At 39.1% G+C, this 24,667-nt stretch overlaps 1 protein-coding gene across 5 annotated transcripts in view; it reads left to right on the top strand.

The window, feature by feature from the left end:
* The window catches only part of pdm3 (POU-domain protein pdm3), a 211,425-nt gene that overhangs the window by 132,788 nt on the left and 53,970 nt on the right, over window positions 1-24,667 (top strand). For 3 of the 5 annotated variants that reach the window (XM_069125136.1, XM_069125138.1, XM_069125139.1), the window contains one exon: window positions 23,720-23,767. The exons of the other annotated variants lie outside the window; for them this stretch is intronic. In XM_069125136.1, coding sequence (XP_068981237.1) covers window positions 23,720-23,767 — 48 coding nt within the window. The remainder of the gene's footprint in view (window positions 1-23,719; window positions 23,768-24,667) is intronic. 5 annotated transcript variants of the gene reach the window in all.

The following is a 24,667-nucleotide window of genomic DNA, read 5'->3' on the forward strand; positions in this document are numbered from 1 at the left end:
CCCTGACGACGATTTCCGTGCTACGACGTGGTCATTGCTGCCATACGAGTAGATCGTTTCGCTAACGATTACAGTGTCACTCGGCCAATCTAGGATTATCGCTATTTCGGAAGCCGGCATGCGACCAGAACCGACGCGGTTATGTATATCGCTGTCGTGATTCGTTGAGTACACTCGATAATTCTTGCTTACCAATTCATTTTCCACGTGTCTTTTTTGTTTGATTCTATTAATGTCGATTTATCCGTCTCATAGTGCAGCACGAGACAGTATTATAAATTGAATATCTCCTTTTGGTCATTGTTGATATAATTAAGTTTTTCGAACGTTAAACATATATTTCAAGGTTGAACAAGACGTGAGGAAATTCGTATTGTATTGTTTGCCTTCTCTCGATTTTATGGTCTTCTTGGCATATTACAAACTCTTTTCGTTTTGAACAAATTCGAAGATCGCAGCAGAGTTAAATGTCATTGTAGGTAGTGCAATTATTAGTAAAGTTGAAAGTATATATTTTTGTTGTGTTTGACACGTGAAATATACGAGATCTTGAAAATGAAGAGATAATGATAGAGGAAATTATCCATTCTGATTTCTTTGTTATTTTATTACTATTCTAAATTCATATGGTGATTATAGCAGTTTGTGCTACAATATTTCCTTTTAATTTGTACTTTATATTTTATACAATAAATGTTAAGATGAATATTTTGTAATACGAATTGAAATAGCTAAATAAACCTAAATTGGCGCGAATCTATGATTCCGTGATGTCAACTTAAAATGAACATATCTGACACGCACAATTGCAAAGAAACATACAAGAGAAATAATGATCACTGCTGTCAACAATCGCAGAAAATCTTGTACTCATCATTATAATAATAGTGAAGTAAAGTATAGAGTGTGTATTGTTCGAATAATTATGAGCTGATCATTATTACCACGCAGTGTCACACTTAATTCAATGAGTCATGTAGTGACATAATTCTTCATAATAATCTTCAGAAAATTAAAAATACCGTCATTCGATGTTTCCAATATAATTACATAGAATCTTACCTCATTAAAAAAGTACTTAAAACGTCGCCAATAAATCCGCCACCTAATCGAATTTCCAGGAAACATTCTCTTTAAAAAAAAGCCAGGTACGGAACGAATCGTAAATCATGAAATTTTATTCTCGGAATTCATCATCGTCTAAGATATTAATCAAATTTAACACCGTCGTCCTGGCTTTCCACATTTTGTTCCGTGTCTTACCGCGAGACGAGACCGGTACGCTGTACCGTTCGATTTTCTTGGCGAAATCGTCCGTCCGCATGCTGCGCATACCAGTCGCGATAAACGCGCCGGTGAAACGCGATTCCGCTCGAACGTTCCCCGCGCATTAACGGTACGTCGCGTTAAGAGCTTCGAGAAGAAGAAAAAAGGATCTTTCTATCCCCTCTTACGATCAATTGCATAACAACGATTGCCATAAAATATTTGACATGCAATTGTGTTATAAAAAGAATTATTCTGGAAGAAGGAGAGAGAATTTACCTCGAGGAAAATAGAGTAAGGTAGGATCATTTATAGACCGTGGATTTTTATGTATTTATGAGAAATTTAAATAATCTTCGAACACTTATCGTAGAAAACTTGTATCTATATATTGTGCTACGTAAAACATTTTGGAATTTCATTGTCACTGTAACAAAATGCGTGGTGATGTCGTGATTATATTCGTAAAATTTGAACCCAATCTGAAATTCTAGAATTCACCATTAGGTATCTGCGTCATCTTCTTGCTACAAATAAACTTATGCGAGTAATTTGTTTCTTAGTGTTAGTCTTCTAAACTGAACATAGCTTGAAATTTTCAAATTAACAAAAAATAAAGTCATAGGATGAGCGGGCTCCTAAGCGACTGAAATGTTAAAACTTGGACTTCTGAAATAACCCTACCTTACGAGATTATGTTAAGAGATCATGAAATAATCAGAGTGAAAATGGCAGTCGAGGATAATGGGATTCTTTACGAGGCGTTTATCGATCCGTTTCTAGCCGTAGAAAACCAGCTGGCAAGCAATGAATTCGGCAAATGGAACCTGGCGAAAGGCGTCGAACTTACTCCGGGTTCTACCGTCTGTCGTCGGTTAAGATTTAATCCGTTAATCTATTCCCGGTAATAAGGAATCCATAATGAGTCGAAGCACAGACATCTATATCGTTCTACTGTCGTCTGTGGAAAGGGTGAACGAAGACGCAGTTACGCGCTTCACTCCTCGCGGTTCAGAAGGTGAACACTGAGAGGCTGTCGTTGGAGAGAGGACAGAGAGAACGAGAAACGCGAGTGGAGGACGATGGAGAGGATGTAGGGTGATAGAATTGGTGGGGCGAGGAGGGCGATGGTAGGGGGTTAATTAAGCCGTCCTAATATAACTTCTCCTCGGCCCCCGAGTTATCGAGTATTATTCCGCAAATGTGTCGACCTCAAAGACAATGCCATTCCGGGAAAATTTATTTGTGTCGCTGTACACTGCCATCTCTACCACCTCGAAACAAACCCGACGAAACTTCTGCCAGGCTCGCGCAACTTAATTAAACCGACCGTGGCCGCGTCGGTCCTGTACGAAGTGTCGACCTCTCCCTCTTCCTATCCTTTTCTCTCTACCACCCTGGTTCTACCTTGCGATTCTTTTTTATTCCTTTCTTGCTTTCTTCGTCGCGACGCCTTTCGACCGCCCCCCCCCCATCCACTGCACCACTCTCTCTGGTTACTTCATTAAACAGTTGGTCGGAGTTTTCCGACCAACCAACGCCGTTTCGGTCGTGTAATTATGTAACGAAAAGTGGTGTCGATGGAAGAGGGTGGTTTCAGGGGAGGAATGGGCAGCACGTTGCGTTACACGCGAATTTCGACAGGTAGTTGGGATTGCAGGGTGCGAGAGGAACTCTCGGAGGTGTGTCTTCATTTGGAATGATTCTACATAAATTAATTTGGTTTGGATTACGTGGGTTACGTGGAAGATGTACGAGGAAGAATTGTTCAAGAGAAATAGAGAACATTGACTTTAAAATTTGACAAACGCTTCATGGAGCAGTTTGGATTCGTAGAGATTGAAAAATGTGTTTTGCTGTTTGCGTTTTTTGCTTCTTTATTAGGAACCTGCAAAGAGTAACATTTAAAAATATCCTTTGATATCCCATTTTCATTTATCTTCAGAACTATCTAATGTAAATTATGGATCAACTAAATTCTGAAAAATGAATACATCTGAAGACTACAATGCGTTTGTAAAAATCTGTGTACACATTCGATTACATCGAGTTTGTCAGAACGTTCATTTATCTTAATACGCTTCTATAACCCTAACTGTGGCCAGCGTAACCATAATCTTACGCTAATATGTTTACTTAACTGACCAATATGAAGCCAAGAAAAATGTTCATTTTATATCTACTCCACGATACTATATAAATTCACAAAAATTCTGTAGAGCCTGAGTCCTTTATCCTAGACGTCACTAGAAATCTATCCGACAATAAAAAAATTTTTGTAAAACCCGATATATAGACCGATGAGGACCCGAAATCCAAGTCGTTCGTCGAATTCACCCTGTGGAGAGATCGAATGTTGAAACGGGGGTTCGAATTACGACAGGGGTGAACGATCGTGTCGGGCCAGGGGCGTTGGTATTGTTGCCTCGGTCGGCCATCACGGTCGTTGCAGTAATTATGTGCTGACGTTTTCCTCGGTAACGTTTTCAAGTGAACCGCCGTGAAGATGCTTCCCAGAAGTCATCAGCGTTGGACGAGTTCGTTCAGCACATGTTAAGAGATCCACTTGTCGTCGCACAAGTGGCGAGGAAGAAGGAGAAGAAGCACGAGGAGGAGGATCGGGAGAATAAATTATTATTACGCTGGTAAATCCGGTCAATCTCGTGGACGGACTCCGATGCGCGGCGATGACGACGAATCGCCGCCAATCGCCGCAATGGAGATGCATGGGAGTGCGTTAATCCACACAGAATGTTCCGACACTTGACATTTCCTTTAATAATGGCGTCTTCATTCGTTGAACCGCAAGTTCAAGTTAACTGGGGAGCTACGCTTAAGGAGCACGCTGTTCTCACTGCGCATGCTAAAGATCTATGGAATTCGTACGGAGAACTCACGAGTTCAACTCGTTTTTATCCCCTGGTGAAAATAATTAGAGGATCGCGAGCATGATGTATGTGCAAGTCCCTTTTAACGAGATTCTCAGAATCTTAGATTTTATTTATGCTCATTGTTTCGTTTCTGATAAGGAATGCTTTATTTTTGTACATATTTTCTTGGAAATCTCAGTATTATTATTTTTCCTGCAAATCTAGTAATTTTGAAAAGTTGATAAAAAATAATATTCCATGCTCGATATTTTTATGGCAAAGAAAATATTGAAAATTCCCATTTTATACAATATTTTATAATGTAGAGATTCGATTAAAATATGGAGATTCTGAGAATCGTCAATTTTATTTGTGGAATTTCGTGTACGTCTCGCATTGTTTTATTAGTGATAAGGAAAATCTTATTTCTTTACTTTCTTGTTGATAGTTTTAGGCTAGCTATACTTGTTTCATATGTAATCGTTACAGAATTTGAAAAAATATTATTCCGTTTAATATTTTATTCGATAAAGAAAATATGCGGTATTGATGTGATAAAAATATTCCAACTACGTTCTAGAAAGCTCTACTAAAATATAGAGTATTAAAATATAAGAGGTTATATTAAAATATAAAGCTCTTTCTAAAAGTTTTTATTCTCCGATACCGATAGATATGATCATATTACGTGTATTTATAATACTAATAGATGTTCAAAATTTTCAGCTATTAATTCTCTCTGAATTTTAATAATCTTCTCTAAAATTACCTACTCAACTTTACCTTATTTCGTCTCTAAAATATCGAATAATAAACAAAATCGGAGATAACTATTTTACATATACGTTCCAAAGATCCGAGATCGCAAAGTACAGCACAAAGGACTATAGAAGACACACATTGACTAAAATGTACACGCGTGAAATCAATTTGGATGAAAGGCGAAGACATTAATTAATCGATACGCTTTACCAGGTCGCGAGTTAAAATACTTGCGCAAATAAATGGGTTCCCCAAGTAGAAACAGGTTAAATTATACATGCACATACATGTATCATACATACGACATTCTATAAATACGACGCAAATGCAATTTTGATCGTCAATTTCTGATAAGAATCGCGCGAGGAGAAAACAGAGTAGGGATGTTATTACGACTCGAGTGTGTTACGACTCGGGGTTACAATGAAAAATGCCGAGCGAATTAATTCGTCGTCTCTTTTTCTCGTTTATCTCCATACAGTAGTATGCAAAAGTTCCCAGCGAGAAGGGTCTTACATAAATGGAAATACATATCCCATTTTAAAAATTGAAGATAAAAAAAAGACATGATAAGTACATTTTTGTTGATTTCTTGATTTTAATGTCACTTTATGATTAAATAAAAGGGCTTTGATGTAACGTAATTGAAATTGAAAGCAACCGCTAATAGTATAATATAATATATGTGGCATAATTATAAAGACCACAAAAATCTTGAAAATTTTGATGAATATGATAAAAACCAATATGAAAAACACACATTTAATTTCAAAACCGAATAAAAAAATTATTTTTGGAGTTTCACGGAATTATAGAATTCTTAGAATTCCCTTTCGTAGTTACGATATTAAGAAGCAAAATTCGATAATGTAAACGATGATTGAACAAGAAATTGCGTTATAAAAATATCGCGTTAACGCCCTTAATGTGTTCAAATTCTCCAATATTGCTTTTGAAATGTAAAGTGAAAAGTCTGTCTAACCAGAAACTTTTGTACATCACTGTATGAGAGCTCAGCTCGTGGCGAGCAAACCGAATGAAAATTGATTCGACATTGATAGTCACGTTTCATAACCTTGACGATGATAATGGAGAAACCTCGGTACCGATTAACCTTTTTCCACACGAACTATATTGACCAGTACCTACTTATGACCATAGTCTTGACTGGCGTAGCCGGGGTAACGCAGCTAGAATAATCGTCTTAGCAGTAGAACCGCGAGAGCGCTGGCAGTATCGTTGGAACATCTAGAATTACGCTCATTAACACCAAGGCATCTGCTAATGATCTTACTTGGCTCCGGATTGTGTAACTCAAGGACTGCGCGGAAATCGGTCGCCGTGTATAATAAGCCTCCTCGGAATAATGTTATTCCTTATACGAATTACGACGTACTCCCGTTGTCTTCCTCTAACGCCGAGTTATAAATCAAACGTTCCCTCGATAAAAAAGTTCAACAGACAATTGCTTATTTCTTTCTTTTCTTTTTTAAGTGCTTGAGATTAGTTGATTCTTTGTTTGGTTTTCTCTTGTCACGTTAATTATTTGTAATTGCATGAAGTTGAATGTTGGAATTTATGGAGGAAAATGCGTAAGATTGTTAAGAATGGTTTAATTAGCGTTTAGTTGCTGGAATCATGAGATTCATATCGTTTAATATGTAATTTTGCAACTAAAATTTTATTAAGTAGTCGTTTAAGAGGTATTCAGAGAACGTATAGAAACTTTGCTGAAATTTAAAAAATCTGACAAACTCTAGTCAATCATACTTTCGCGTTGCAAGCAATTAAACATCCATTTCATCACAAATATTCAAGCAACCATTACAGAGAGGATTATCATTAATTATCAGACACATTTCAGATACGAAGGATATTTCGGAGAATCTTTTAGAGTCTTGTAAAATCTTGAAAGTTCAAATAAGCATACACCCAACCATCCCAATGATAGAGAACTAATTAACAAAAGTATTTAAAATTCAAAGAACATTTTAAAGAATTTTAGAATCCTATAAAATTCTGAAATACAAAATGAGCCAACCAATAATAGAGAGAATTAATTAGCAAAAAGTTTCTAAGATTCTAAGAATATTTCATAGAATTCTAAAATTGTATGAAGTTATAAAAGACTGAACTTAATATTTTATGAAAAATAGCTACGTTGAAGCACGAGATATTCATCGTAAGATCCTCGAACCGTATCTATGGCCGTTGATGTGGCACCGGCGGATAATTATCGTCGGCTGGAGTCCTTGGGCCACGATGTTGAATCGAATTAGCTAATCTCGTCGTTGCGCCTAGGCGCAAGACACGGAGGTGTTAATTTCCATGTCTTTGATTTTTGGCAAGAGAGAGTTTCACAACGTTGTTCCAATCTAAAGACCCGACGCTCTTATTCCCGATATCTTGAACGCCCTGTGGCAGTTTTGTTACTCATCCCACTGTCGAGAGCCCGTACACGCGTTAGATTTCGACGTGAAAGAGGCGAGGAGCCGCGCGTGACTTAGCCTTTACGAACCGAAAAGGCTTTACGTCAACACGATCTAATAAAGTCACGACTCTTGGATGCGAAGGTTAACATTGTTCCTTCCTTTGACTTGTTTTCACCTAGTCGGCGGCAATTCGCTTTACGAGCTATTCCTTTGCACCTATCCTCGTGTTTCACTTTTAACTTCTTCGATTATGTGCAGATTGAACGTACGAGAATGGTGAAATATGTCTTTATGTAGGTTCACATTGTTCATCTCTATATTGTAGAATATTTATAATAAGCATAAAATAGCGACGTTGACCTTTGGTGTTTGAGATGTATCACATGATTTGTTCCTGTAAGATGCTTCATGTATCATAAAAAGATCTCATTTATCCGTATAATTTCCATATAATCTCATTCCACGAATATTTCATAAATACGCTACTGCAAATAAACTCCCAGATAATTCCCATAAGTTAAAACACTCTAATTCTGAAGTACTTTCATTTATTATCCACAATCAGTCGAAAATTTTGGGTCAGAATCCTTCTTCAGTTGTATCTATATGTACATAGAATCTTTATTAACTTTATCATTAACATCGCAAATATCAAGAATGCTTTTTCTTCCACCAATATATTTTCATCTAAAAGATTTTCCAAGCTAATACAATGCTAATTTGACATTTTTACCATCTAATTAAAAGTGTTATGAATAATAGCTTTATTACAGTAGAGACGAACAGTATAAATCCTACTCTATCAAATATCGAAAATTTAAACAGTTCAAAATATCCAAAAGAAACCAACCGCCATTCAAAAAGCGCACACAATTAAAATCGATCAGCGTGATAGATCAAAATAGATCAGAATAAACGAGAAGTTGGATGAATCACGATATTCTAAGGCGCCTGAGAATTCTACAGGACCGTCAGAGATCATTTATCAATTGGAATTATTGATCATCAGCGAACGTAGCCTAATTTACAGAGCGAGAACGAACAGAGTCGGCTTAGGGTAGCGGAGCGTAGGCCAGAATGACACTCTTGGTAATCCCCCGGACCTTCCCTGTCGTTTCTAACCAACAGATCGGTAAGGGGGAGGGACGCGATGCCTCACGGTACTATCGATCATTCGGCAGGCCTCATAATTAGCAATTAACTATATCCATTAGTCGGTGATATAATTACCATGTGCTCCTACTACCGACGCTTAACCCGCCGTCTGCACGGCACAGCGGACGTTGCGAGGGGCTGATTTTCGCGGCATTAGCAGGTACATCACGATAATTATACGATCGATTATTCTAGGAGACCGACGGAGGGGGGCGGGGGCAGAGGACGAGGAGGGCGAAAATTGCTCCCTTCGTCCCCACCAAAGTGTCTAGTAAACTTGGCTAGTTTCGACTCGAATCGATCCATCCTATTTTCGATAATTCAAGGTCCGCGTGTCCTTTCCACCTTCATTGTAAGCCGTGTTCTCTTTTTGTTTATGCCGCTTGCCATATGTATTGAGACACTTGCTCGACGTCACTTTATTGAGAAACTTGAACAAATTTTACTTCGTTTAATATTTTTCATGGTAAGGCACACGTGATGCGAATAAAAGGATACATTTGTAATAAAATAATTAGAAAATAAAAGCAGTGAAAAACAGCATTATCTAACTTGTATCTACTAGTAAGTATTATATAACTACTAATACTAATGATTGATAGTGTATGTTTCCTGAATGTTAGAATATTCTTCAACCTGTGACGATTATTGTATTCGTTGGTATAATTGTTATTTTAATCATCTCTGAAAGAGCTATTACTTTCTTATAAAAGATTATTATACGTTAAATATACATTAAGGATACGTTAGATAGTAATTTGTTGACTTACAATTATTTCATGAAAGTTTCATGAATTATTCGTCGATGTTTTATTTTAATTTTACTCGAAGCTGTTTGAAGTCGATGACGTACTGACTATGTCATTTATCTATTTAAGTCTATTTATGAAACTCAAGTCTATGACAGCACTCTGTTATAGAATAATCTACAAACTCACAATATAATATTAGTGTATTGACAGATTATAAGTTAAAGTTGCGAACTATTCTTGTACAATTTTATACCAAAAGAGTAATCAATTGATTTATAACATGCAAAATTAGTCGTGTATGTAAAACTTCATTCGTTGTATTACTAAACTTGTTTCTATTATGCAAGAAAATATATTAATGCTAATAATTTGTTACTTACGACTTGTGACATCTCACTAGGAGCATCGAATTGGCAACCTTCAATTTCACAGGAGGACCTAGGCCATGTATTTTATTCTTCCAACATAAACCATAAAAATCTGTCATTCGTAAAAGTCTTACGATAAATCCGCGGTTTCGAATGGATTGAACTATTTGCCATCAAGCCCTACCAGAAGGTCAGTCGCATCGTAATAAGACATTCAGTTGCGATGGAATCGATAGTTGGAAAAGTTATTAACCCGGCACATGCCGGTCATTTCGACGTGGCGGTTTCTGCTATACACCGTGTAAATCCCTCTGCCCCCTGTTCGACCGGCCTCGTGTATTCTTCTTTCCCAGTCCGTGTCGAGCGGTCGAAATGAAATTTAATCACCGAAGAAGTTAGAAACGGGCCAGGGCGACGACGCGTGTGCCGGTTGAATTAGCTGCACGAGACACGGCAGAGAGTTCACACACGCGGCTGAAACTTTCAGCCGGCCCTCCTCGGTAATTATTATCGTGGGATTGGTATAACCGTTGATTATGGCTATTATAAACTGTCGGGCAAATATAAGAAGGTTAGGGGTAGGGCGCGGAGTCGGTGTTAGGTAGTTGGAATTAGCCGGGCAGGATCGGCCTAGAACTATCTTGGATACCGCTGATTGCGGAATTAGAATTTATATGGATCTGTGCACGCGAGCCCGCGAGCCCAGTGGCTCTCAATTTCTGGTCCTGGTCGTTAAAACGAGCTTGTCGTGATACGAACGATCTGTTTTCGGGCCGCGGTCGGTTTACGATTAATTCTAAAAGCTCTCGATATACCACTTAATTCGGCCAACGATATCAGCGATTAACGTCCAGCAATGATGTGGCGCCTACATCGCCCCGCCTCTGGTGTCCAGCTCGCCAATTCACTCAAAACCTCCTCTCTTCTCCCTCGTCCATCCCTCCTTTTCCCATATACCACCCCCTCACGTTTGATCACCCTCTCCCCCCTCTCTCTATCCTCTCTTCGCTTTCCACCCGCTTTGCTCGTTGCACGCAATGAAATTACTACGCGTCCCATGAAAATAATCTAATTGAATAACGCGTCGTTATCATTTTTGCGTAATAACGATGAGGGCAGACCTTGATCGTGATTTCGGCCAGGGAATATGGCGATGTTTGGTGAAAACGATAATTGTCGAATATAGCCCCGGCGACAGTGCAATACGGGTCGATTATATAACCTGCAGCAGATTAATGTTTCAAGGAACGTTGCTTGGGGAATTCTGCGGTGCGATATCACTGGGTTAGTTGAATCGGTTTACCCGATTCTCCACGGTGATTCGGGTGGGAGGTTAAGATCCTTTCGTTCCTTAGATCTCATCTGTATTTTTGCACATATTTATTTCTCTAATTTAGTCCCATTTATTATTTTTTTATTTATATAATTAGTTTACAACCGTTTAATTTAATATTTTCAATGCAATATAATTTCTATTATAATTCCGAGAAGATTGATTTCGTTTTCAAAGGCACCTTTGATATAAATTGAAAACACTAATTGTAGTTACTAATTTGTATAGTGAACCACTTATGCTGTAACATATAATTAGCATAAAGTTACAGAAATAAGCAAACGAAATTTTAAATCGTGGTTCTGTCGCACTCTTCCTATTAAGAGTAAGTTGAACAATTTTGATAAAAGTGGTATTGTATTAAATCCTCCGAAAGCATTGTTGAAAAGTGGAATTATAGCTGTAAATACGTTATTTATGACCACAGATAAAGTTCTACTTCTTGCCGGAAAAATTAAAACGCAGATTTTCAACAGAATTTTATAGAAATATAATGCGAGATTCATAGACAGAATTGATAATAAAGTAGCATCGATATATCGCATGTTTAACGAACAATCTCAAAAATATTTATTTGGCTCGTTTTTACTCGAAGCTAGGCTCGAATTATCCTATACTCGAATTTCTCCAATTAACATAATCATTACCAGTTCCTCAATCACTGGGATCATGTATCATCACACAAAGCCCAGTATCGTCCCACAGTATCGAGAGACAATCCGTGGACAGGGAATCCCCAGGAAGCCTGACGGCTGATTAGAGCCCAAGCTGCTTGAATAATATTTGTCGTCGACTTTCTTCTTTGGACGAAATCCGCACCACGTTCGATTCTCCTATGCATATGTAAGAGCCGTGCCCGGCACTCGAATTGATGAAATTCCCAACATTAATTGTATCACAATGGTAATTGAATCTGCGGAGCGCCGTCTATTTGAACAATAGTTGGTTATATTATGTAGATTTGCCGTCGTAGCCTGGTACCCCGCCATCCAGCTTGCCCCCTCTTCTCTCTGAGTTCACTCTTACCCTTCCTCCTTGTTCCCTACTGCCCCTTGTCACCCCCGTCTTCCCGTTACCTTCGCTGTTCCATCCCCTTTACACCACTTTCAACCCTGTCCTTTTCGTTTCAACGACGACGGTTGCTGCAGCACCGCCTGGCTGTTTAAACACAGACGATATCAGAACTACCAGAACTAACGTACGGAGTTAGCACGGGTTAGGTGACTCGACTACGGTCGCCATTATCATAATTGCACGCGGAGTTCCTTCGACGAAACTCGGCTGACCTATCGCAATGGGAATAGACGATGATCTCCTTGGTGACCTGGAATCAGTGCGCGACCGGGAGCTCCAGAGCTTGGAAGTCTGCCATTGGTTTTGCAGATATCAGTTGGAAAGAATTGGGTGGTTTGTTCTTCGATTATTGGGTTGATTGGAAAATTCTGTCGATAGAGTTTGATGTACACGTAGAATTTTGTTTGATGATTTGGAGAAATCTATTCATGTGAAATTTATTAAACTTGTCTAGTATCTATGATTCCAAAGTTTCATCTATCTTTAGTAATATACATTATCTATCTCACTTATGGATCAGGGTGACCTTTCTCTTCCTAGTCTATATAATATGTATTCATTCCTCTTTCTATAAGAAGAGTAGAACTGAAAAGGGTTAAAAGAGAAGCGGCCTTGACCTATTTTTTTGATACAAACGAAGAATCTCGTAACGATGGATCTAAATAGAAGTGTAGATTATCTTACATAATCCACAAGACTTTCGTTACTGCACCTTTATATCATGATAGAATAAATCAACGAAGTTTAATATGCATGTCTAGAATAAGAAAATCTGATTAGAGTCAATTATCTAAATAGTCTTGAGATGAGAACCACTGCGACTGCAAGTGGGGTACTCATTTATTATAACGAATAAAGTTGCAAAGGCAGTTCCTTCTATCCAAGGAAGAGTACTCGTAAAACTAATGTGCCCTTATTACGCGCTCAAAGGAACGTTACACTTTATCATTGCACGGATTACAATCAGACTTGCTCAGACACAGAACTTCTTCGAATCCCTATTTTTCGTACCTTCATCCTTGATCGCCACTTTATTACTAATACACTGTGTTTCGTTTCCTTGCAAATCATTTTTATAGATTACTTTGTAAATGAATAGAAGAGGTGCTAGCAGGCCGGACGATAAGCGACAGCCCGTGCAAATGATATGCACGCGTCGCACTCACAGGTTGACACCTTCGCTAATCGACCACGTTGGGACTATCAGGGACGGTTCGACCGTGTGCCATGATATGCCCTGGCTGACGGCGGAGGGACGAACCTGTGACGATATTAGGGACGTGTTAGGTTTGCCGAGGGATCCCTCCGGGGACAACAAAAGGACCACACGCACCGGGACGTACCAATGGACAACGTTATATTGCGCTGAAATTGCTCTCGTCCGATGCCTCTCGCTTCTGAACCTTCTTCGCTTTCCCCCCCTTTCGACTCTTTCATCGGCAAGCAAAATAAATTTGATATTCTTTTCAACCACTGAATCTTTCTGATCCCTTTCTAATCGGTTCAAATATTTACGAGTCGGCTTTTATTGCTTTGATTTTTCTATAGTCGTTGCATCTTTTTCTCATCCTATAGTGGTCTTGTCTCTTGAAGAACATTTCCTAACTTTGGGTGAAATTTTTGGTGCGTTTCATATTTTCTTTTAGAAAATAGAATATTTTGGGGGAAGATAGAGATTAAACTGAACTATTAAGAGTCGCTTAAATTTTTTAATTAAACGAACATTTAAGGGGTTCATTGGGACAGAGGTACAAGTGTATTTCTTTTTTCAAATAATAGGTATATTTATCTAAAATATATTTTTATGAACTTCCAAGGTTTGCAAACTTTATGTATCTTAATATTTACAAACGTACAAATTCGTCGATTTTTCTATTAGAGTTTAATGTTACTACTGTGTCTGCTATTTATACCACTTTCCCCCTAAATACACCATTCGTTTTTTATTCGCCATTTTCGATATTTCCTGTCAAGAAAGATAATTAATTTTATTAATAAGTAGGCAATTTTTTTTTAGCAAAAACGATTGAGTCGGGAATCACTCAAGGGATATATCTCTGACACCCATAATTTTAATTTCCGATATAGATAAGAAAATAAAAAACGATATTCCTCCTACCTTTACAACATGATTTTTGACACTTAGCGTCCTGATAAAAAATGATAATCACGCTCCCTTGTTAATCCGCCCACTATTCCCAATTACTTCTTTACCAGGAAACTATCCTTTCCAGGTGCTCGGCGTCTAACTTAATCCAGACCAGGCTTAAACAGATTAGGATTCAATTTTTACACGGTTCGATCCGCGAGGGGTAGGAGAGCGGGTTAGGTAGAATGATTAAAAGGCATGGCTTAGGTAGGTCGGGGGCGTCTACAAGCGAGCATTAGCTCGGATGGTATACGTAACAGGACTATTCGGATCCGAATTTCGAGAATTCCGGTAGCTTTTAACGCCCATCCTGGCATCGCCCGAACTCGTGTTAGGCCAGGGCCAGTCGACGTACGATCGCCGTCGATGTGCACGGACTTTGCTCGGTGGCGATGGTGTTCTCCCACTGCTGAGTTGGTAGCCCTGGCTGGCTGTGCCTGCCTGCCACCACCTCATTTGAATTTCTAATTAGGAAACCTCCATGCAATTATTGGATTAATGTAAATTACGAGAGCTGGCTCGGTCTCCGCCACCGCTACCGCTACCACCGCACAAGGGTGAAGCTGTCTCTCTTCCTCTCCCCCTGTATATATATATACATCTATCTCACTTCGCTATATCCTTCTCTCACTCCATCAAACTGTATATTTCGTCCCTTTTCAACTCGATCTCCAACGTTACCTCCGTTTCCCTTCAACTCTCACTTATTCTATCTCTGTCTGATAGTTTGCCTATCTTTGTTCATTCGGTTCAACCCCTTATCATTCCTCCTTCATCTTCTCTGTCTTTGCGTTCGTCTCTCTTTTACCACCACTCTTCTCCAACCGCTGCCCTCCACTCCTTTCCTTCGGCAAAGCCGCCGACTCCCGCTCTATCTCGCTGTCTCTCTTGCTCGCCAGGGGTTGGGGATAATTAAAATCCGTTGATTAATATGTAAATTTAATAAGATTACTGTTCTAGGAATGCCCGGTGCAGACAAGCGGCTGTACCGCGTCTGCTTGTATCGGGGCTGCGGCCGTTGTAGCGTTTGACTGTCGTTGGGGGGTGGCGAGCTTGACGGTGGGATTTCTTGTCGGGCTTCTTTCGATCCCGTGGAAGTCGTTGCTTCTCGTAAACAGGGAACGATCGTTCTTTTACTCGATTCTTTAGTCCGCTGCTCTTTTGAAGACTGTTGGAGATTAGTTTCCTCGTAACTGACTGTTTGACTTTGTTTTTGAAATTAGTTGGGATTACTGAAATTCTAATGATTATTCGTTTCGATTAATTGGTTTGATTTTATAAAATTGTTTTTAGTTTATGAAGATTGCTTTTGAAATATTTAAAAGTACTTGTAATTCATAAAGCTACATATGATGAAATCCTACTTGACCTTAGTGAGTAATATACTAGGCTACTGTATATACTGCGATATTACTTATGGCATACGATAAACGTCACTATATAATTAGGCAAATTTAATACATTTAAAAATTGTTTCTGTATACACAATGTACGCTATAGGCAAAGTGATAAATGTAGAAGATTTAGAGGGAACGAGTTTATCTTGTACATTTAGATTAGTATACCTATCGCATATGGCTCGTGTAATATAGCTGTATTCTCCATATTGTACAGTATTCATTACATTCAAATAATACAACGGAACAGTCTCTAAGTTTTCGAAGTTCAAAATTTTGTCATGTAATTTTCCGAAATAGAAGGTACTGTCCTACAAACAATTATTCCACAAATTTTACAATTATCTATCGCTAATGTAAAAATTGTAAGGTTACATCTCGAGTTACACAACAGACGGGAAAAGTCAAAGACAGGCTGATCGATCCGAAATCGAAGGGTGACAAAGCCGCGCAAAGGCATACGCGGCGACAGGCAATTTTTGTTGCTGCGTAAGCTAGAAATACAATTTGAAAAATCCAACAATGCTGGCCAATTCGCAGGAAAATGCGCCAGTCACCCGAACGCCCTCGGTATTGTTCGCCGGCTGGACACAATGCGCCCGATTGGCGGTCCCGGATTTTTACAACATTTGCGACTTTTTTTGCGCGTCCCCGATCCCCTTTTCCACCCTGGTGCACCCCATCGTGTTCCTCCGTGTTACGTGGCTGTCCAGAGGCCAGCCAGGCAAACCACCTCTTTTATTTCCTTTTCCGCTTATCTCTTTTTTTTTTACGCCACGACACGACGCTACGCTACGCGACGTCGGTTTGCGAGCTTGCGCGCCAAAACTGAGCGTAATCGACGCGTCCCGCGATTTGCATAGCCGAGGCGAAAAGTAGCGGCGTGCGTTCTCGTTGATTTCTCGCTCGAGCCATGGCTTTTTCCACAGAGTCGCTAGTATCCAGCGAGGATAATCCGCAAAAACCGGTGGATTTCTCGAAATCACGACACGCGCCTACCAGCGCGTAGACGCGTCCAGGTGGAGCGACTCGTGGCTTTTTCGCCGCGTTCCAACGACACCCTTCGTTTATTAACGCCCTACAGTCGCGACGTGGTGGTTGCGCGCGGAAGCCTGTGGCGAGTCAAACAGTCGTACGAATTTTTAATTACGCCTGGAGAACCGACCGACGCTCGCGAAAATATCGTCGTGATTAGCGGGATTGTTTTATGAAAAACTTGTAACGAGACTGGTTCAATTAACGGATTTCCATGGGAATGCTGGTTACGAAGAGACACACTCGTTCCGCGCGTTTGTTTTTCCGCCAGCTGTCATGCGATTGTTGACACTAGAGCTCATACAGCTGGCTGTTTGGTGTAATTCAACTGTTCGATTGGGTTCAAACGAACCAATCAAAGGAACGTTTCATAGATATACTGTCTTTCTTAGTTAACATATTCTATTTACCATTTTGTTTGTTTTTCAAAATTTATATGTATTTCAAAAGTATCGTAACTTAAAGTAATCTAGTCGTGTATTGAATACCAAAATTATCAAACGGATTTCAAGAGATAAAAATGAAAAATTACAAAAATAATATTCGTCCACTTTTTTCTGCGGTCCATTGTTTTTTTTTTTTTTTTGTCCTTATTGTGTGGTTAGCGAAGAATTTTCTTATAAGCTTCCAAATAATTTCTCACTTTTCTTCGAAAAGTTGTTTGATTGTGTCGATGATTGAAAATTGTGTCGCTTTTGAAATACATATGCGATATTTTGAAACATATGAAGTTACCTTTTAAGTAAATCTACATTATTATGCACATTTTTACACCGAAAGCTAAAGGGAGACTATAACATATTAACTGAACAACGCAAAAACGTCTTGATAATCGCGCAACACTTAGTTGTAATTAAATCAGTATAGAAAGTTGTTATACTGACCGAATTCCGGTGTATCATAATTAAAAGTTGAGGGAAAGAAATTGTATATAATTAGAAAGTCACTATTTCACTGTTAATTACAGGTAATTTGGGTTGCACTTGTTTTACAACTGCCAGTTACATTATTTTTTCTATGGTAATAACTAGGTTTCATGGCTTATGCGTAAAATATTGCGGCAATCTCGATGGTATACGCGTATTTAAAATATTCATACATCTCATCAACTTTGTACAACGGTTGTAATCGTTGACGGCGGAAGGAAAGCGAAAAAGCAAAAATTTTCAGGACAGAACGGATTAACACGCCTTGGTGGCCGATCATACATGTCCTTCAGAGTGTCGTTTCGACCGCGATCCAATCAATTTCGCGTCATCCGGCCGAAGAAACCGCCCCTTTCGCGGCGGCCGAAAAAAGGGCACAAAGTTATTAAAATTCTGGTACAGCGAGGATCGACGTCGACTAGCCGAGAATAATTAATCGGCGAACAAAAAGATTCTTCCGGTGGCCGCCGCCGGCCGTTCCATAAATTAAGATAAATTCCTGTGACACGTCGATTCGTTCGGCTCTAGGATCGTTGCCAAACATCGGCGCAGTTTTTCGTTGCTCTTCCGTGCTAACGAAAAATGAAACAGAGAATGTACTAAAAAATAGGGGGGAAAATAGAGGAAGAAGAAAGAAACAAAAGAAGGAAAAGAAAAGAGAGAGAAAGAAAATGAAGGAGAGCGAAAAAACGAGCGATCCATCGGTATTCCACCAGCGAATCTGTCACACTCCCTTTAGCCGGCTTGTAGAACGAAGCTGACGCGTGCGCTCGCACGCACCCGATCATCCCCCTTTCTCTCGTCCCTCCGCGACACATATACATCGTACTTTAACATGTACAGTATCCTGTATACGTAAAACGAAACTGGACAACACACATACACGTGCCGGCTGGTACACCGACGATTCGGTTACTAACAAACCCAATAAAAATAATGCACTTTCGTGCATTTGCAAATGAACGTTGTCATTTTATTTCGACGGGAACGAGTCACGTGGTGGCTCGCTCTGGGGCTGCCAACAGCTCCCGCCGCTGATAATAATTATGGATATTGAGAATGGTTATCGCTGACGCCCCGCGTATTAATGCCCCCGACGCTCGCACGCCGATAAACAAATTTGCCGTGTCCGCGTCTACACGGCGGCGTCTAACTTTTTTCCGCGGCCAAGCGAATTAAGCGCGCCCTGGGCCATTAGGGTTTCGAGAGACTGGAAATTAGTTTGTCGTCCATGCGATCGTGGCCTAGCAGAAGTAAATAAGCGTGTTTTCGCTTTACGAAATTTTAAAGGACTCTATTTGTTAGGAGTGAATTTTTTAGATATTAGGGCTGGTTTCTGAAGGTGTCATTTATTGGTTAGGGGGACGAGAGCACCGTTATATGGTAGATAAGAAAGTTAGAGGAGAATTGGGTAAGATAAAGATAAATAAGGGTAGATAATGTGGGAATGAGATGGAATCGGATAAGCTGAATAGGAATTATAAATTTGATAGGATGGAGATTAATGGTGGAAGAATGACTACAAAATCAAAATGAAAAACACAGAATTATAATATAAATCTGATAGAATTGTAACGGTATTCGCTTAAATTACTACGTTTAATACTTACCAAACATATTAAAATACATATATAGAAAACATTCACAAATAAATTCCATTTCATTTCATCTGTTAATCCATAATTTTGACATTCTTCTTTTTTTTCTTTTTTACACTTCCATTTGTTCAATGCTCTATGAATACATATTGTAATTTTCGATTTAATAGGAAAGTAGTATCTCGATATTCATTTTATTTGAAAAACTACAATGCACGGGGAACGCGAGGAAGATTTTACCGTTATCCATTGGTGGTTACCGCGTGGCGCGAAATTTTCTTTTTCAACCAAAGGGTTGAATCGCTGTCGAACGCATAACGCGTAATTACTGTCCACCGATTGGCGGAGGCAACGTTTATGTGCTGGCCGTGTAACGTCCAGTTATACAGGCTCGTCGATGGTCGTCATTTACAGTAATGTCGCATTGGCCAGCAAGCCGTGCGTACAGCGCGTGCTAGTGTGCGGCTATTTATGAATTGACACCGCATTAGGGATATTGCTTAACAATAGCGACACTGTTAGCTCGTCGAAGGGTCGGCGTGAAAAGCTGTTATTTTGAAACGTGTTATTGTTGCAAGCAGTAATTGCGAGATTGTTGAACACCGACTAAGTACACCGTTCCGCTCGCGTTATACGCCGATTCTACAGTATTTTCCAGCTTAAGTAAAAGTATCGCGATAATAGTGAAATTAAATCGTAGACTCGCGTAAGTCTCCACTAGAAAATTACAAATTTCGATATACTTTCTTTCACATTCCGTTTCCTCATTGGACTTCCTTCTTTCTTGTTTCGACTCTCTTTCGCGTTTCTTTTCGGTTTGGGAAATTCATCGAAATTACGTCGTATTAATTTTTTGTCTCTCGTAAGTAACTAAACGCGAGAAGTTGCATTTATATTCTGTAATTAATTAACGTGGCTCACAGTCAGCTTGAAAGAAAACTTTGTATGGACATCGTTGTAATTAAATTCGTTGCTACGCTTTCAATTAAAAGGAAGAAAAAAGAGAGTGGGAATGGGGAGGAAAGGAAGGGAAGAAAGAGGAAAAATATAAAAGAGGGTTACGTAATTTCTGACACGTTCTTTGCGACTCCTTCCGCGAAAGCGTTCCAATAGAACGCTCGAATTCGTAATTAGAAAAGTCAAACAGCAAAGCGACCGCCACCGCATGGAAGAAAGCGATTTTTTTTCTTTTTTTTGACAATAATTTGGTAAACACACGACTTTTTCTCCCTCGACTCGTTACGCTTTTTCACGGTTCCCTCATTACTTTTCCGCGATAAAGTATAATAATTCCGCGTAGAATTAATACTACATATTTAAAACTATCACGCATTCGTCCTGTTTCGCGTTTTGTTGCTCACCTTTGTCGACAGATTTTTAACGGGTAACCCCATTGTATCTGCCAGTTGCCAGATTCTTAAACTGAACTTTTAACCCGTGTTATTCATAGAACGTTTTTTTAAACTTGCCCAAATAACGTGTCGCATAAAATACATTTGTTATTATGCTTATTATAATCGGAATAATGATAGAATGAGAAATGCAGGGACTTTAACTAACTCTATCAGCTTACAATATGTAGATTCACGTTCCTTTTCTTTTTATTATATTTCCTACAAAAGTTTATATTCGCGCAAAGTGAAGTTGGGATTAAATTTTATGACACGAATAATGCGAACGAGCTGTAGGACAATACATTAGATTCGTTTCATATGAAATTAAAAAATGTTTCGGATTCTTCGCAGAGATTAGTCGATGTTTATGTACACATCTCGTTGTTTTGTATTTAAATCCTCAAAATCTAATTAGGAAAGAAAGGTCTGTTGCTTCTAAATGGTTCTAAATCTTAATGAAGGATACATAGGTTACTATCCTTATTACAATCGGGGTAATGGCAGTATGTGAAACGTGGAGGTTTATTCTATCTCATAAAGATGGCTTTATACACAGTAAAGTTGGTATTGCAAGATAAGGGATTGTTTTATGTGTAATTCAAACAAGTTTCGTTCTTCTACCGAAAATATGTTATGATTTAAATACAATTGTATTGCGTCATAATCACTAGAACAACAATCCAGACAAATCTTTTGTATTGATAAATCACATACGGATTGTTACTCTATGCAGAAAGGTACACCTTTTCTTCTATAAAAAATATCGTCTTTGAGAGTTATTATTTTATAAATTTCCTTTGTGAATGTGTAAATTTAGTGGTTGAATTAAACAAAACAGGTTAAACAAACTGCTCCTAGTGAATTAATTTTTACATCACAGTGATTTAATACATAAAATCTTAACGCCTAAATATAATTTACAACACAATCAAAATTTCTAACATACTATAAACCATTTTCTAAACGCTTCTCATAAAATATCCAAGCTGCGAATTAACAATAAATTGGAACACCTGGAGCTCGCACGAAATCTCAACGCTTAAACATAATATCCCGGCCTAGAAACGAAAGCAGGCCGAACAGAGTCCGTAATTTAAAAAAGAACAACGCAGGAGCTTTGTTCGTAATGGCAATTCTCAAACGTAGCGCGAGTTGCGGGCGCGCGCGCGTGAAGTGCATAAACTTCCTGTGACGCGCGCGGCCGAAGGTACAAAACCGCGTGCAAGTTGCGGGCGGCGAATGCGCGCGATATAAAACGCCTTTGTCTTGCAAAAACCCGCAGACGTATATCATGCGAGGCCAGGCCACCAACGGGCATTGTTTCACTCTCGCATAATTACCGCGAGTCACGTTTTAAAGTTGAATTTCACCTAAATAAAGCTTAATGTTATTATCGCGGCCAACGGCGAGCCGCTGCCGCCATTATGAGCTGGTTACAGTCTCAAACGTCATTGTGCCGTGTGATCGTTTTCCACGATATTAAGGCGCAAACGACGTTTTTCCACTGTTTTTAACCCCGGCATCGTCGGCGACCCGTCGCGATCGACGTTAATTAGATGCACGCCGCGAGCGTTACCGGTGTGTTGCTGGATATATATTCTTGAATGGCTCGACTAACTTTGTTACATTGACTTCCCGTCGTTTCTTTGTACATCTCCTCTTTTTCCTTTTTCGTTAGAAAAAGAATTTCGTTCGTTAAGCTGCCAACTCTAGAGATTATAATGCGATTTAGTAGGAAAAGCAAAGGAATATTCGCGAGGGTGCAGCTTCTTCCTTGGTCATTTTAATCTTGTCACTGTAGATTAAAACGGTAGCGTGCTATAATCACTATGTTACAAAATTAAAAAAAATTTGTTCCTTGTAGATTTTGAATATAATTATCGAATATTTAAAATAGCAAATATATAACGATTCATGTATCGTCGTGACAATTATAAATCTTAACAATTTATAGTCTTTCGTGCGCACATACGACACATGGGTTCTACAGCGAAGGGATTAATTTATGAAATTCTGGAATTAATATCTACAGTGTAAGATTGCTATTGATGAAGTAGTCTGGTTACGGTATGAATATCTTAGGAGACGTATTAATACATAATTTTTTTGTAAATTTTTCAATGTCATTATCTAAGTGTACAATTAATGTTCAATTGTTCCCAACAAAGACATTGCTTATTTTCATAAGTTCGTTTCTCCTCTTTTCAGTATATCGAGTTAATCAGTGAATGTGTTCTCTGATATTCAAATCATGGAGTTATTCAGTATAGCTTCTGAAAGGCTCTTATGAATCTCTCAGAAGATAAACTGATCAATTATAGTTTTTGTAATAAATGATTTTATTTCATAAACTCATTTATCGCAAGAAGATGGGACAAACAGTAATAAACTCCAAATTGTAAAAATACACCTTTTTTCATTTTCCAATTTATAACGTTGATCAATTTTCTTTTGAAGAATAATCAAGTAATTTACTGAAAGCATCAATAAATTACTATCCTATCAAAATGAAATGTTTAAATCTAAACCGTGGACAAACAAATTGTAACAAGGAATTGTTATTAGGATTGCTATTAGTAAAACGGATGGTAGAATGGGAGGGGGGTTAGGTTGCCCTTAAATTTAACAGAGACATGGTCAGGAAGGTTGCGCATGTTCCACTGACGTCAACGCTAAATCGAGAAATTAATTACTAAAATTGCAAGAAAAACCGGAGCGGGTCGATAACTGATACAACTTCATTAAATTTACCGATCGATGAGGAGTGGTGAACGCGGCGACGCGGGCAAAAAATCAGGCTATTATCCCGCCGAAAACGGTGGTATTGATAAAACCCGCGTCGCGATCACGGCCGACCGGACAAACACAATGATAGCGAGCGAACGAAATTTTTTTTCTCCCCTCACCTCCAGCCCCTGCCCGTCCTGATTCACTTCCCCTTTTGCCGACCCTGTACCACCACCTACGCATCCCCTTTCCGCCCCTGTGCCACCCCTTTCGTGCGTCGCTTCTGCAAAACTCTCCGTCCGCGGGCATAAAAGTCGGCGTAATAAACGGCGAGCGTCCGGAAGGGGTCGAAAAGGGATGGATTAACCGACGGCAGCCGTTGATGGAACAACGTAATGCATACGTGATGTTTAATTAATCAATTAATAACCGTATTATTGTTTTGTTTAATTAAAAATAATGAATCTCTCTCTGTCTGTAGCGTTGGTGGGCGGATTTACGAGCACGACCGGCGTCGGCATCATCCACCGTACGTATCAATCGCATTTGAAAGCTGATGCAGGCTACGGATAAGCCTACCTTATGTATCTGTGCTTTTTGTCGATATACGATAGGTTCATTTTTTCTTTTTTTGTCTGTTTTTCACGTATCTTTTTGTTCTCTCTTGCCCGTATATCGCTTTCTTCCTATCATCGAACATTATTTACGCGAGATGTTTGAGTTTTTGTACTTTCTTCCTTTTCGTTTCAATGCACGCGCGAATTAGTGGATTTTAGTGATCGAGATAGAGTCGTCGTGGAAACAATCACGTAGATTATATCGCTTTATGATTGTATGGGTTGAAATAGAAATTTACGATGATCAATTGGTAGATATTTTAACATAGAAAAAATTGCAATAGTGATGAAACAAACTGAAGCCTACAGCTTTTTTCTGTATTCAAAGGCAATAGTCAGATGTTTTGAAAATTCATATTTCAAATGTTCAATTGCTAACGGATCCAATATATTAAAAGCTTCAAGAATTCAATGCGAAATATTCAAATATTCAAAATTTCACATATTTAAAATTGAAATATTCGAAATTCTATATGTAAAAAATTCAAATTTTAAATACTCTAAATACCAATATCGATGATGGATATATCGATCGAAGTCAGAGACGGCTGGATAAGGACACGAAACCGGGATATTCTCCGTTGGAACCCAAACGCGTCCACGTTCCGGTTGACGGTTTATATTTCGCTAGCAGTCGATTTTAATAAACTCGATGTAAACGGTTGGCCCCTACCCTTTGTGGAGAAAGTTTCCGGGAGAGCGCGCCGATTTTTAAATATAGTGTGCCCGGTAGGTTTGGGCAGCAACGGGAGCCTGGGTCGGGTGTGGAACCGTGTGCCACCGTCAAAGCTTTTCGCCAAGCGTTCTCCGCT

The sequence above is a fragment of the Bombus flavifrons genome, chromosome 12 (assembly GCF_040668555.2).
Source record: "Bombus flavifrons isolate JBK064 chromosome 12, iyBomFlav1_principal, whole genome shotgun sequence".
Taxonomy (NCBI): domain Eukaryota; kingdom Metazoa; phylum Arthropoda; class Insecta; order Hymenoptera; family Apidae; genus Bombus; species Bombus flavifrons.